The sequence below is a fragment of the Perca fluviatilis genome, chromosome 16 (genome assembly GCF_010015445.1).
Source record: "Perca fluviatilis chromosome 16, GENO_Pfluv_1.0, whole genome shotgun sequence".
Taxonomy (NCBI): Eukaryota; Metazoa; Chordata; class Actinopteri; order Perciformes; family Percidae; genus Perca; species Perca fluviatilis.
The window spans coordinates 12,594,929-12,610,910 of NC_053127.1; the positions used below are offsets into that span (position 1 = coordinate 12,594,929).

General features: G+C 38.2%; 1 protein-coding gene across 1 annotated transcript; it reads right to left on the bottom strand.

The window, feature by feature from the left end:
- Nucleotides 1-502: 502 nt before the first annotated feature.
- On the bottom strand, nucleotides 503-13,723 carry faxdc2 (fatty acid hydroxylase domain containing 2). The gene is made up of 9 exons (XM_039778282.1): nucleotides 13,624-13,723; nucleotides 11,946-11,980; nucleotides 8,733-8,830; nucleotides 7,143-7,246; nucleotides 6,265-6,386; nucleotides 3,524-3,729; nucleotides 2,639-2,744; nucleotides 2,345-2,511; nucleotides 503-1,366 (listed from the first exon to the last, which is right to left on the bottom strand). The coding sequence occupies exons 1-9, from the start codon at nucleotides 13,646-13,648 to the stop codon at nucleotides 1,210-1,212; spliced, it is 1,020 nt and encodes a 339-aa protein (XP_039634216.1). The 5' UTR covers nucleotides 13,649-13,723; the 3' UTR covers nucleotides 503-1,209.
- Between the last annotated feature and the right edge of the window lie 2,259 nt (nucleotides 13,724-15,982).

The following is a 15,982-nucleotide window of genomic DNA, read 5'->3' on the forward strand; positions in this document are numbered from 1 at the left end:
AGCAGGATTATGCAACATGTCACAAAGCTCGAATCATTTCAAATTGGTTTCTTGAACATGACAATGAGTTCACTGTACTTAAACCAGATCTCAACCCAATAGAACATCTTTGGGATGTGGTGGAACGGGAGCTTCTTGGCCTGGATGTGCATCCTACAAATCTCCATAAACTGCAAGATTCTATCCTCTCAATATGGGCCAACATTTCTAAAGAATGCTTCCAGCACCTTGTTGAATCAATGCCACAAAGAATAAAGGCAGTTCTGAAGGCAAAAGGGGGTCAAACACAATATTGGTAGGGTGTCTCTAATAATCCTTTAGGTGAGTGTATGAGTGTATATGTATGTATGTATGTATGTATGTATGTATGTATGTATGTATGTATGTATGTATGTATGTATATATATTTTGTTCTGAGTTTTTGTTTCGAAAGGGATAATTGTCTTTGTTTTGTTTCCCTACACCATAGCATAATAGAGAGAAAAAAGAAAAGCTGCACTTGTTGATGTTGACAATAATTTTTTAATATTAAAAACAGTCCAGTTCAAATATTAACATTGTATCATCACAGTAGGAAATCTCTTCACCAGGATTCATGTCTTGTACAATTATTACTGAGGCCTCCTGTAATACATAAAGACACATTTTACATTCAAGGATATGTTTTGATGCAACGGAAATATATGTTCTTTTTGAGCAGCAAGTGAATGCATCAAAAGAGCATGGACTGGTGAGCTGGAAGTGCTGTTACTAAACAAAATATAAAATGTGCTCATAAGAATTAATCATTGATTTAAGATTAATGTGCATGTACTTATAATGGACTCTGCTAATGTTAAAGCCCATGAAGAAAAGTAAGAACACGTAATTAGCTTAACAAGGTCATCTTAAATCAACCTGAAACACAAGCTGGACGCTCATGTTTTGGAAAACGGAGTATAACATGTGATTAGTTTTCACACTCAATAACCACCAAATTCTTACATCTACCTTATCAAGGAGCTTCTTGCAATAAAGTGCAACATTTTTACTAGGAAAATTAAAGTGGCCCCAGAGTGTCGGCAGACATTCATGATCTGAAACTGATCAACAGGTTTTCTGGATTAAAAAAAAAAATCAATAGTCACGTAAGATTGGGAATATTCCCATATCATGATTCTAAACTTGGCAAGGCCTGAGGTTCAGGAGGGGAAGGGGGGTCACAGGCCATCAAAGGCCCTTCTTGGGTGTGTCAGGGTTGCTCTCGTTCAGAGGAGTGAGGCTGGTGAGCAGGATGTGGCGCTCATACTGCTTGGTCTGCCTAAATTTGGCGTCGGTGCCGTGGAGCCGATCCAACATGCCGAAGACCCCGAAACACTGGTTGAACCTGGAACCAGGAAGGACATGGGAGTACAACAATTTAAGGACAAGGATCTAACTCCCAAAGAAGATGATACAATTATAACATTTCAAAAAGCTATATCACACAGGGTCCATGTTCTCTTTGCGATTGTTTTCCACTTCACAGTGATTAAGAATCTTTTTAAGAATCTACAGATTTTACTGAAATAATACTAAAAAAGGTGACCAAAAATAACAATGAAATGATCCTAAGTATAGTATGTGTAGCCAAAGCCTGACATCTTTGGGAGAGCTCCATTGGTATCCAAAAACATATAACAAAAAAAAACATCAATGAGCCACACTAGGTGGCTTGTTCCTTTATTAACACACACACACACACACACACACACACACACACACACACACACACACACACACACACACACACACACACACACACACACACACACACACACACACACACACACACACACACACACACACACACACACACACACACACACACACACACACACACACACACACACACACACACACACACACACACACACACACACACACTTACTGTCCTGCTACCACAAATACTCGCTAGAGCACCAAATGTGGATTAATCCGCCCCTCCAACAAATGCACTATTTTCTCCTGTTTGACTAACATTTGCTAAGAACTACATTCCATTGTTGCTTAAAGACATTATTTAGGCTTTAGGCTACATTTGTGACCTGTTCAGTGGGACCTAAACGTTTCATGCTGCAAGAAGATGTTGATGACAACAGACAATTATACGGTATCTCAGAACAGAAAGTCAAGAGAAAAATGTAAAGAAAATGTAATCTCAGAGTACCTCCAAGTAAAAAAAGTTTTTTAAATCCCATTATCATCAAGTTTGTAATATTCAACGCCAACTTAAAAAATAAAAACTTCAAAAGATGAATAAAAAACTAAAATCATCAAATCCACATTACAAAGTAGTCTTGGAAGAGTGGACAGGTGGACTCACCTGAGGTGGTGGAAGTCGTGGAACTCGGGAGAGGGCAGTAAGGGGAGGTGGTATCCACAGTGGGAGATGGTGGTGCTGACCAGAGCCAGGCAGTACCACAGGCAGGTGGTGGACAGATGGGAGCCCAGGATCACCGGCCCAATTGCCACCGGCAGCATGTTGGAGATCTAAGGACAAAGGGGAGGAACAAACTGGTTTTAATGGCTGAGGAAAATCCAGCAAACAACAGGTCAAGAACAGGAAACTGAGACAGACAGAGACACTGAAATGAAAAGCAGAGAGGGGGTCTTTTACCATATGTTCCAGAGGATGAGCGTAGATGCAGACGATTCCAATGGGAGCAGTCCACTCATGGTGCTGTTTGTGGAACTGCTTGTAGAGGCCGGGTTGGTGGAACAGCCTGAGAAAAAAGAAGATGAGGATCAAAAAACACCATTAAGTTATCCACTGATACATATTTAACAACAAGACTAAGAGTCTACAGCCATGGTCTGTGAGGTTGTACTTAGGCACAGTGGTGCTGTGAGCTAAATGCTAACATCTGCATGCTAAAATGCTCACAATGCCAAAGGGAACAGAATCAGATTGATGGCAAAGTAGGTTTTCACATAGTAGCATAATTGTGCATAACAATAAACGTAGTAACTCAGGGAAAAGTAAAAAGAAAAAAACTAGCAAAAGTCAAGAATCATAAATATAAAATATAGACAATTTACGATAAAGAAACATGAAAAAATATGTGAAATATATCTGTAAAATGCTGATGTTTAGTAAGTATAATCTTAGTTGAGTGTGTTAGCATGCTAACGTTTGCTAATTAGCATTAAACACAAAGCCCAACTGAGGCTGATGGGGATGTAGTTTGCAAACAAAGTATTGGACAAATAGAAACTTTAACCTGATGATGCTACCAAGTGAAAGTTATTACTTTCATTATTTATTTGTATTTTTTTTTTTTTTTTTACCCTGATAAAAATGTTTTTAGCAATAAACAGTAAAACATCAGTTTTGGTTTTCGTTATAATCACATCCTTCACTCTTACCACGAGGTGGCAGTATTGTGTAAAAATTAGGAAGAAGTGTTATTGTCTGACTGTGTACGCCTTTTTCATGGGAGACATTTTGACATGTCACAGTAGAAAAAGCACAGGTGTAAATAATAAAACTAATGATCCTAACCTGTGAGAGTAGTAAAACATAATTTCCTCCAAAATGGCAAAGAAAGCGAGCTCCATCAGGGCCCAGTGGAAGGTGGGCAGCTCGGGGCCACAGGGGTTTCCTCTTAAGTTCATCAGGTAGTGAGCGGCCACGACCATGGGCCCCGAGATAAACATGTAGTTGAAGAGGACTGTCTTCATCACATGGGCAACTTTAACTGGATCCACCTGCAGTCAGACAGAGATTTAATCTAAAATAAGTAAGCATTTACATAACATTACATACATGTTGATTGTCAATAAAAAAAGTTGACTGATTAAAATGATTACCCTCCTTATCTTAAATTTTTTTTTTCGTTTTCTACTACCTAATATTCTACTTTGATACTGCATATTTATTCTTCTTGTTGAACACATTTAGCCATTTCCATATTTTTTTTTGTAATTGTCGTTCATGTTTTTATAAAAAGTATGTTATAAGAATTATTACAATTAAGTAATTTGAAAAAAAAAGAAGTGATTTTTGGATTGTAATAGTTCTGTGCATGCATTGAAGGCTACACCTGATGTCTACAAGTCATTTCATGAGATTGTTTATGGAGTTCGGTCATTAGGTTTTAATGGAAAATATAGCAAAGATGCACATGTTTACATTTAGACTCGATACTGGAACTCTAGCAGCAGCTTCTAAACGATCACCTTCACTATAATGCAGACAAAAGATACAATTAAACCATTAAAGTTTGGACCCTTGCTTTAAAAGCATGGGCATATCATGATGACCTTTTTTGTGCGTTTGTGTGAGCACATAAATGTGTCTCAAGTGTACACAAATGAACTTTTGCATAGTTGCAGCACACTACGGTTTTGTAATTCCACGTGTTTACCAAAGTGCAAACACAAGACCTACAAACAGGCCTTTTTCATAGCAGACATTTTGACTTGTAGTAGTCAAAGCACAGGTGTGACTAATAACATTAACAATGGCGCCGTTCTATTCAAGCTTCCCGGTAAGACACGACAGTGTGACAGTGAGCCAGCATGCACAATACCAGAACCCTGAAACTGAAGAAGCTAAATGGAAATCAGCCATTATTTAATGGCTGTTGTGAAAAAATTATTTTTCGTACTTTGGTAAACACACATGATAAGAACAGTGAGATGCAACTGGCGTTTGTTTGTTTTTATACCAAACAAAATGGCTTAAATAGTGCATAGTGGTGTAATCCTCATTGTGTGCGGAAATGTTTCTTCTCGTATGCTCTAAAAATATCTATCTAATGGTTGACCCAAGTACACTGACATACAATTCAAATCCCTGACTTTAAGATACGTAAATTGCGTGATAGATTTGTATTGTGGCTTTGTTTATGATTAATAGGGCTCAAGTTCAGGCTTCAGAAGTTATCGGTCACAGAGCTTCAATGTCTCGGCTCAGAGTAAATGGACCATAGAAAGCAAACAGGACACACACAACAAAAAGATTGTCACAGATTATTTCATCATAGGTGATATATAAAGTTTTATGGCTAACATCAGCCTTATCACTATTGATTGTCACAAAAAACAAAGTTCATGTTATCCCTTAAAAGATGGGAAAGCCCACACATGTAATGTCCATCCATGTAGGGATAACACCCAACATCTCTGGCAGTATATTCAGAGAAAACACTGGTTCATGCAGGATGAATTATGTATATTAATCAACCTGCAATTGACTGAAAGATATTTTTATCCCATCAACAAACATGAGCTTCCTGTGCACTGTGTTCCTGGTTATAATCTTTGAGAGTAACCTTCCAGCCCTGGTTATCACTAATGTATGTCTTTATCTCCCCAGTGTCCATCAATATCTGTTAATCAAACACAGTGAGAGGACTTTGGTCAGACGGATAGGCACACACACACACACACACACACACACACACACACACACACACACACACACACACACACACACACACACACACACACACACACACACACACACACACACACACACACACACACACACACACACACACACACACACACACACACACACACACACACACACACACACACACACACACACACGTTTAAAGCAGGGGTCACCAACACGGTGCCCGCGGGCACCAGGTAGCCCCCAAGGACCACATGAGTAGCCCTCAGGCCTGTTCTAAAAATGAAAATTTAATATTGATATTGTCTGTTTCCCACCTTGTTAAGTCATTGTTGATAATTATTGTGAGAAATCAATAACATGATCAGTGTCTTCACATAGATGAGTGTCATTAATCATTAATAATCATATATAACTAAAGGCAAACTGAGCACATTTGTTATTTCAGAAGAGTGTATCAAACTGGTAGCCCTTCGTATGACTCAATACCCATGAAGTAGCTCTCAGTTTCAAAAAGGTTGGTGACCCCTGGTTTAAAGTAACTAATAAAAAGGTCAGTACACTGAGATAGATGGATTTATTATCTGTCACTACGTGACATGCCATAAAACTGTTATATTCTGATTAATCAGGTGCAAATAACCGCAGTTACTGTATCAGAGGTTAAAAAGGGGGCAGGAATTAAAATCTACAGCATAAGCAGTTCATTCAATAACAATATTGGTAGGAGTAAAGGTCCAAGTGAAGTTGGTATCTCAGTGGTATCTGTTGTTGGTATCTGCTAGTGGAAATAATAGAGGCCCAAAGGGGTCGTAGTACTTGGGGTGGTATTAATAGTGAAGCTGGAGGAGATACATTAACTGATTCAATATAGGACATACCGGGTTATTCCTGTCCACCTGGATGCGGTATCGGGTGATGAAGGAGGGTTTACCAGTGGTGTCTACCAACAGCAGCAGAGCATTCGTACCCCAGAACACCAGAGTGGGGACCAACATTGTCCCTGTTGGAAAAAAAACAGGACTGCGGTCAGAGAGGGACAACATTGCAGCCCCTGACCTGGGCCTGAATATTTCAGCGAAGCCATGACGTTCTGCAAACAACTTGCTGATATTTTTAAGAAAAGTATGACTTGTTTTTGAGCAATCAAAAGGTAATAGACCTTTTTCACAGCAGACATTTTGACTTGTCCTAGTAGGAAAAGCACAGCTGAAATTGTTTACAGTGAGTCAGCATGTACAATACCAGGACCTCTCCTAAGTGGAATGCAGCCATCATTAATGGTTTTGAATACACCTGTGCTTTTCCTACTATGACATGTCAACATGTCTGCCGTGAAAAAGGTCTATTAACATGATCACAGATATCAAGCAGGATTGCACCTTTTAAGGTGATTTTTATTGCACCGTATGACTTGCTCTTTGCTCTATTGATTCACCTTAATGCATATTACATAATCACAAAAAAATGCCTTACTTGTTGTTACACTGGAAATAATATTTGCCCTATCTTGTAATGCATATTGTTTTGGACTGGCAGCACATAACGTCCTACATAGATATCTGATTGAGGAATACCTTCCGATCAAAACAGACAACATGATGGGCGCAATATTAAAGTAAGTAAGTTGACACCAGAGGTCATCATGACTTGATTTGGCTGCTCTGCGATAAGAACTGTCAATAGTAGTCTGGTGGTTGCAACATGATCCTCTACAGTCTACAGAACACCTTTTGGAAAACAAATAGTTATCTCTTACCCAGGTAGAATAGAGTAGTATCGCGACCCTCAAACGAAACATGCAGCTTCGTCCACAAGTCCTGCCAGAAATCTCCCGAAGCTCCCCAGAATTTCTGAAGATGCCTAGATGAGAAAACATCGCAAAATGTCAAAGTTCACAAGAATGTTTTGTTAGATTTTTGTTCTTCTGTATGCTTTTCTCTGGAGAACATGCAGAAGTCTGTCTCGAACTGTACTGACACATTCCAGTGCAAGCCCAGTCCCAATGGGACGCTGACGCTGCGTGAAACTGCCATGGCATTATCTTCAACTCTAGCCTGGGAAACCCCTGACGAACTTCCGGCAAATTTGAGATTTGCTCTGCAAGTCAGTCTGGCCAAGAGCCCATTCAAGCCCGTTTCCAAATCGAGACACCAATCACAACCGTTGAGGCGGGCTTTACACGATGACGATAGCGCAGCGACGGCAAGCAGCTTTTGTTTACATTCAACATAACGGCCACCGAAGCGCAGCAACCGTTGATGCTGCTGTAGCTCCTACGTCACCTGGTTCATTGGTCTGATGTGTTGAAGGACCATCCAATTGCGCCCAGAGGCTTTTGAGCGGCGTCCGTTGGTGACGCCCCTTTGGAAATGGGCTGTGAATGAAGCTTGCCCAGACCCACTCTCAGTTACAACTGAGAATGGTCTGGTGTCAACCAGGCTATTTCAACTCTACATTTAAAAAAATAAAAATAAATTGTGCCCGCTATTGATGACTAGATATTATTCTCTCTGATCAATCAGTGGTCTGCAGTGTTTTAACTCTACCTTTTAGTATCCGCTCAGCTCAAAACCTCGACCGAGGTGGTACCAAAAAAAGCACCAGGTACTATCCATAACTTACTAATAGAAAACCTAAAAAGAGCGAGTCGAGTAGAGCTGCAGTGCCGTACCATGCAGTGTAGAAATGAGGCACTAGTCACATATTCTGTAATTCAAGTCAAGCCATTAATTAATTAACCATGAATCAATTTGAAAAAAGAAACCCGATCTGAACGGGACCCCGGCAATCCATATTCCTAAGGATAATTAGCCCCGATCTAAAATGAGATCTACCCCTACAGATCCCACTAGAGAGAGAGAACATCAACACTGGCAGAAGCCAGTTAACTGCCAGCGGTAACTCATTATTTTCAAAAACTAATTTTTAGAAATAATTGAAAAGTCCTAACATTCTGTAGCCAGCTGGGTGAGACAACCAGCAACATATTATCCATGAAGCAAATTCAAAAATATAATCCAATTCAATAATCATTTAAGAGCATGGATCTCTTACATATGCTACAAATTTCCTAAAATGTTTTCTCCTGTGGTGACTATGATATACCAGGCGATCACCATCGTACCTGACCGATTAGCTGAATAAGTATAATTTGGACCTGATCAGTCTGCCTGTCCAGTCCTGCTTCGCACTGTCCTGATGCCTCCCATCCGGTTCTCTTCTGTTCGGTTCCCTTTCTTGTCCTTTTTTTATTATTATTGTGCATTGATGTAATGATGATCTCAAGTTCATTTTAAAACAAACTATTGGTTTGTTGTAACACTGCAAACTTGTAAGGAAATCCTACCATGTCAGCGAGTTGCCGAATGCAGCCAGGAATAAGATTCCAGATCCGATGACAACCGCAGCTTTCTTCACAGAGTCCCACACTCCTCCAGGGACCTCCTGGGCAAAAAAAGGCAACAATAGTGTATCAACCTCTCGGATCGTACTGTGCAAGCACCTGATGTTGAGCTACATCAGCGTTTCCCACAGAAAGTCTTGGGGTGCAAAAATGTCTATAAAACAGTGAGGATTGCAGCCCTGTGGCTTTTTAGGTCGGTTCAGTTGTAGGTGAAACGCAGATCTGCCCAGACAAAGCAGACTTAATTTATGTATCCATAAAAAGGTGAGGAATAGATAATACACCATAATAAAGAAAGTGAGAATGAAGAGCAAATTAATCTCTTCAACCCTTTTAGCCTCTTTTTTATTATGCAACAGTTATTTTGTATGTATATATTTGTTTCTGTATTTATTGTTTATTTCATATTAATGTTTAATATGTTTGCTTGTTTGTTTGTTTATATATGCAGCCTCACCAAGGCAAATTCTACATACAGTAAGTGTAACTTATTGTGGCAATAAACCCTTTTCTTTTTCGGATTTCTGATCAGGCAACAGGAGACAATGTGCCTCTGAATCCTTCGTGTTTAACTTAAGCACATTGAAAATACGACATTAGGCTTCATTGTTTTTTGGTCTTAATAATGAACGGTACAGTCTGTAGTGTAGAGTTAGTGTATTTTCAATCAAAAAAGTTACATAATGTTTACTACCATACAAACCTAAATAATGCACTTGTATGACTATAAAAGGTAAAGAGCAATGTGTACAGTAAATTTGAGTTGTAAATACAGTAGAGCCATAATAAATGAATGGTTTTATCTATATCTACATGAAAAATAATTAAAGCATCAATGCTATTAAAGGCCACATGGTCTGTTTGTGATTGCAATGCTCAATATGTGAAGTTTTGATAAGACAGTAAATTAATTTACGATTAAGTTATCAATTTGTCTTTAATGCATTTTAGCATGACCTAAATGGATTTAAACAGATTTTGTCTCTTATAATTTTGACAATATTTGAATTTAAGCTGAATACTAAATGCCAGATGTACAAATGTGTCCAATCAATGTTCAGTGCATTTAGTTAAAGCAAAATCTGAGCGAGTCGGAGGGAAAAAGTAGATCAGTTCACTCAGCAGGAATTAAGTCCAGGGATTGATGTCACATTCACAGACCATCTAAACTGCCAGCTTTTACCCCGGCTGCCTTTTGGCCAGCCATGGCAACAGGGGAGAGACAATGTTACACAAATGTCTACTGACACTGACGTATCCTTGTGTATTTATCCTTATGAGGACATTTTAATTATTACATTTATTATAATCTATTCTCTAAGAAAGTAAATCTGCAAAAGTTCCTAAAAGGACACACATACCAACATTTCACTGGAATTGCACTGTGTACGATTTTATGTGACAAATAAAATGGATTGATGCACTCTCTCATTCTACGGTCACTGCTCAAAACACTCAACATTTCTCTGGGTCATGTGCATCATCCAGGATTGACTATCCCTGCAGGGCTCAATACATTTGCATGGGAGTAAATATGTAACTTGTCAGGTTGAGCCTGTCCCAACGAAACAACAAGGCATACAGGACAAGTCAAGGAGCCATGTTCAAAACAAAAGTAGGCAGGTGGAAACTTTTGTGTTTTAAATGCGTTAAAAAGTTAGAAAGGCAATTCAAAACACTTTTCCTTTTCTGATGCTAACATGAGATTTGACTGATAGCCAGTAGGTTATGATTAATGATATTTTATCAGCCATATGCCATGCAGACAAACTAAAATCACTCACAGATCATCTATATGTGACTTTTTTCTTTTCTTAGGAGAGCTTTTAATGTTTGTTTCAACCAACCATAATGCCAACAGTGTTGACTGTTACATTGTTGACGGTCTCAAATTCAACATGGCACAAAAGAAGCTTGACCCATGCAGGTTTTCTGAAGACGTACTGTAAGAAATCTGTAAAAGACGTGCTCGTTTGATTTCTGAGAAGGAAGGAGAGGCTGGGGTCGAATTGAAAGATAAACAAAAGGTTTAATAAAACAACACGATGAAAACGACATGACAAAAACAATCAAACATAAAACATGAAACACTGCCAGCAGTGGACTGAAATGACATGCCTCCTCTTCAGGAATTACATCAATCAGTCATGCCACATGACAAAACAATACACTGTAAACAGCGGTCTTCAAAATGCTTCCCCTTGCGGGGTCACAGATTGAAGCCCCGAATCTTTCTCAGGATACAAATTATATTCCTATCTCTCAGGTTAAGGACACACCTCTGAATTTTAAGTTTACTACAGATCACAGACAAAGGTCGTTTATCATGGTAGTGCCGATTATATTCAAGTTTACAGAGTTTGCATTTCCTTTGTTCTAACCCATACTTGGCACCAGGAGGTTGGAGACTCAAAGAGACGTTTCTCTTCATAGGTTAATAGTTGGTTTGAGTGTGGAGAGTGGGAGAGAAATAACCAGCTGTTTTTACCTTAATAGTCATTCTAGATTCCATTCCTATTTTCATAACCTGACTGCAGCATACAATTTATTATTTAAAACATAAAACATAAGCATGGTTTTAACTTTTTACAACCTAACAGTACCAATTTGTGCCAATATAATTATTTTGAGTTTCAGAATTGTTACGCCCAAAAACATACAAAGATTTTGCGTTTCCTGAAAGGATGTAAGAGCTTTTTACGCAGACATTTTAAAAAGGAATCTACTGGTACTAAAACTAATTAATGACAATTATAGCAGGATTTGTAGCACATTGAAACATCTGGTTTTATACACTATTTGTGGTGGTCAGGAAGGAGCTTGAATCATATTGTCAGTGGATGATTTAATAACATTAACTTTGTATGGAAAAGTGTTACAAGTAAATAATACTGCAAACATTTTTAGCATTATTAAAAAGGAAATAATTACACAGTCAGTATTTTTGCATGAGATGCCACAGAAGTTAACAGACTGGAACAAAAATTATTCAATTCATTAGAGTAATAAAACCCTGTCAGTGTCACCCTCAAAAAGGGTTGTGCCTGTTGTGACTCATCATATTGTGTTGATGCTGTCCTGCCTGCTTTAGATGATCTATTCTGTACTAGTCAACTATGGTATACAGATTGTTCAGTTCTAATGGTGTTTTCTTACCTGTCTGTTGCCTGTTGTGGCAGCTCTCCTCGTGTCTGTAAGCACAATAATAAATACACCATTTATTTTTTATATTCCAGGTAGGATTAAAACAGATTTGTAACTTCAAGGGTTAACCACCACATCACCTATTGTAACTAATAAAAATAAAAATCCTTTTAAAATTATAATATAATTGATGATTTTGGAGGCAAATGGGATATCTGTGCTGTCCCAAGATGACTGATGGCAGAAGATTAAAGATTAAATGTGCAGCTATTTAATTTAAAAAGGAAGGTGGCCTTATTACAAGCTGGCTTGCAGAATAATTTTGTGTCCTGGTCTTATATTTTCCTATTGTTATGGAGATCAGGTTTGTTTTTCCAAGGTGTAATAAAATAATTTCTTACTTTCTAGAGTGTGACAAATCATTAATACTATTCATATATATTACTGTGCATGAATAAAACTCCAATTGTTTGCCTTAGACATGGACTAATATACTGAACCTACACTGATTAAGGATATTCTATCAAAAAAATTAGAATTAAGTAAACAGCCTAAACATCTCTGACGGTTTGTTTTTTTATCTTTCCATGGTACAATAATCATCTGTGTGCCGAGTAGCAGAGTGCAAAATTTACAGCTGGAGGATTATACATAATCCTTTTTAAAGTGAGCATTTTCCAGTCAAATTCTTGGGTATAACAACCTGCCCTACATCCACTCTGTTCGTAACTGAGCAAGAAATAGAAAGTTTAGGGAACAAAAAGAACAATTGTAAAGATTTCATAAAAAAAGGGTACAAGTGTGGCACCCAAGTTGTATTAAAGCCCCTCCTCCACTCGAAAATGTGCTTTGCTTTGTGTTATGTCATTTGGATGTTTGAGCTTCACTGTGCAGAATCATGTAGCCAATCATGTGCTGAGTTTGACAGTAGAAGAAAAAGGAGACGATTTTGTGACTTTTGAAGCGGTGTTGTTCAATATGCAATTAACAAAAAAAGTGTGATGGGGAAACTTGAAAACAGTGCACATACACACTACACAGTGAACTTGAAAAATATTTGCATATTCATAAATTCTGGATTGAATGTGTGGATGAAGAACGTGTGGAAAAACTAGTCTGTGAGACACAAATTATAATTCAAAGCGGAGTATTTTTCTTTAAATCTGTCTTAAAACATGCTAGTGCTTACACATTAGTTAATTTTCATTTTACACAGAAATTATATTGAGTTTTTTAATCACCAAGCTGCAGCTTCAGAAATGCAAAGACAGGCTGATTTGTTGACTGTGAAGAAATAAACTGCTTTTTTCATATATTTATTATTGGCTGCAGATTATTAGATTAAATAAAAGAAAATCGAGTTTGTGCTTTCATAACTTGACCTGACTTTCACTTTAAGTATTTTTGATGAACAACATTTATTAAAAAAATAGCCTACGTTTCCAAAAAATAGACAACGTTAATCAAAATAATCAATAGGCTACATAAAAAGCATAGAGAATTGATACTTTATTGAAAGAAAATACACCTTAAATGGAAATTCTCAAGTTAACTAGGTTAAAGACCTCGAAGGCTTAGGTAGGCTTCTTGAATCAATGTACTTACAATCCACCACTGCCAACTAAAGCTTTAAACGTAACATAAACCGACTCCACCAACATGTTAACGGTCAAATAAATCACCGACTCACCGCTGTCTCTTGTTTGCGCCGTCATGTTTCCTCACGGTGTTTCCTCTGTGCTGCTGTATCCAACATGCTTCAAAACAACTGTGTATTTACAACAGAGAACGACTTCTGATTGGCCGGTTCTTGGTCAGCTGACTCGAGCCGTGCCCGGAAGTGGCGGTAGCTGTAACTATGGGCTGTATCCATAGGCCGGTCTATATTAGAAATTCCTTGGCTGTACCCCATGGCTGTACCCATGGTTGTACCCATTGCTGTACCTTATGGCTGTATATATGTCAATGGTATCAAGGGGGTAAGTTTCGCTTCAGAACTCGAACCTCCTATGGCGCCATTTTGTTGCTACAAAGGTATCACCCTATGGGCTGTACTCTGATGTGAACCTTTTATATATGTCAATGATGTGAACACATCATGGATGTATTAAGAGAACACATAGATAAAATATCTATGAGGACGTCCAAACACGCATCAGGCGAATCTGGTGTTGTCTCGCATCGCAAGTGAGAGTAGAATAGGCTACAGTAAAAAAAAGAAGCCTATATTAGAATAATTATAATATATAGTGTTTCTCAAAAATGAAACATTCATTTTCTTTGTTTTTAATCATAAATTGAATATCTTGACTGTGAGTCAGACAAAAGGACAAAATAAGCACAAAATGTCACCTTGGTCTGTAGCCTATAGGAAATTGTTTATTTTTTTATGTATGTTATACACCAAACTTACATAATGAGAATATTGATGAATACACGCGCGCACACACACACACACGCACGCACGCACGCACGCACGCACACACACACACACACACACACACACACACACACACACACACACACACACACACACACACACACACACTTTTCTCTGCCCTCACCTCATCAATAACATCTCCTTCAGCTATCACTTAACAATCCCTGGCCCAGATAACCTCCAGGCCTGTCTGCTGCTGCGACATCAACATGTGGCCCCACTATCACCCATTATTACTGTACAGCGGGGTCAGTCCACTAATCATTATGTAATGAAGTTATGTATACATTATGTAAAATGAGTATGACTTTGAACATAGGATCAGACCCGGAAACCCCCTTTACTGTAATACATGTGGAGAGTAACTTATTTCTTACTGCACTCAGGACCTTTTCTGTCCTTTTTTAGGGGTGGTAGTGAGAGAAAAAAGCAAACTAGGGAGTGTTTGTACTGTAAAAACAAAGCTTTTGACTTTAATTTACTTTACATATTCCAAGAGAAAATCCAGTAAATAGAGCAGTGAAAGAGCAGTGACAGTGCTTGTCCCTTCCTCTTGAGCAAGGCCCTTAACCACAACAGCTCCAGTGGAGCTGCTCAGTTGCCAGCAGATCAGACTGTGGTTTTACTGAATGTGTAACTGTGTGAATGTGATATGGTCTTTGTTGCAAATGAAATAAATTTACCTGGATAAAAAAGGTAAATCAAAGAATTTGATTTGCAGAATGAAATAAAATACAAAATAAAGATTCTTAAATAACATTCCCAGATAACTGCATATTTCCACACATACGAGCATGTGTAGCCTGTATGACAGCTACAGGCTGAAAATAAACTAGTTCAGAATCAGAATCAGAGTAACGTTTTTACCAACTATCAGCAAGCAGGTTAGTTCTCCTGTAAGTGGGGTTTGGGTTTTAATTTGGTTTCAATGCACAGCTCAGGTCTGACCTCTGCTGTGAAGCTGCTACAACTGCATCCGTGTGCTGCTGGGTTTTGGCACATACAGTATAGTCACTTGCCCTTCACTGAGTGTGTATTACTGAGGGCATTAAAGCCTGATTTAGATATATCACGATCCATTTTGTAACATGAGTGCTTGTGTGTGGAGTTTCTGGACTAAAGTGCACTTATTTGTGTTCAATTGTGTTTTTCATTTTTACACATATCATTTATCAAGAAAGATATACTTCACCTTCAAAATAAAAGTATGCATAAGGAGGTGACAATTGAGTTAAACCTGACATTAGGAAATACCTTGCGTTTTCTATCTTTTAATTGGTGTAGGGCCTACTGAAGTGGTGTTACTGTGATAGGGTGATTTTATATACAATTTTGAAATTGTTGAGTCAAAGATCAAAGAGATCATAATTCAATTCGTGAGTAAAGTAAATTCATATAAGTAAATGTAAAAATATCTATTAAAAGCTTGTTAAAAATATTTTAACATTTACTGTAATGAATTTACTTTACTCATGAATTTGGTGTAATTTGAACTTGGAGGTCGGAATTTCCGAGGTCAAAGTCAGAAACACGGCCCCTGAACTCGGATTTCCAAGTTGGGAAGTAGGACAACCTCACAGTACCCCGAGCTCAAATCCAACCCGGCTGC

Excerpts from the sequence above, each read along its gene's own strand:
- faxdc2 (XM_039778282.1), bottom strand. The coding sequence starts at position 13,648 with ATGACGGCGCAAACAAGAGACAGCG. Across the intron at positions 2,512-2,638 it reads CTCATCCTCTGGAACATATG|ATCTCCAACATGCTGCCGGT; the intron begins GTAAAAGACCCC and ends CTTTGTCCTTAG. Across the intron at positions 1,367-2,344 it reads CACGACTTCCACCACCTCAG|GTTCAACCAGTGTTTCGGGG; the intron begins GTGAGTCCACCT and ends TCCTGGTTCCAG.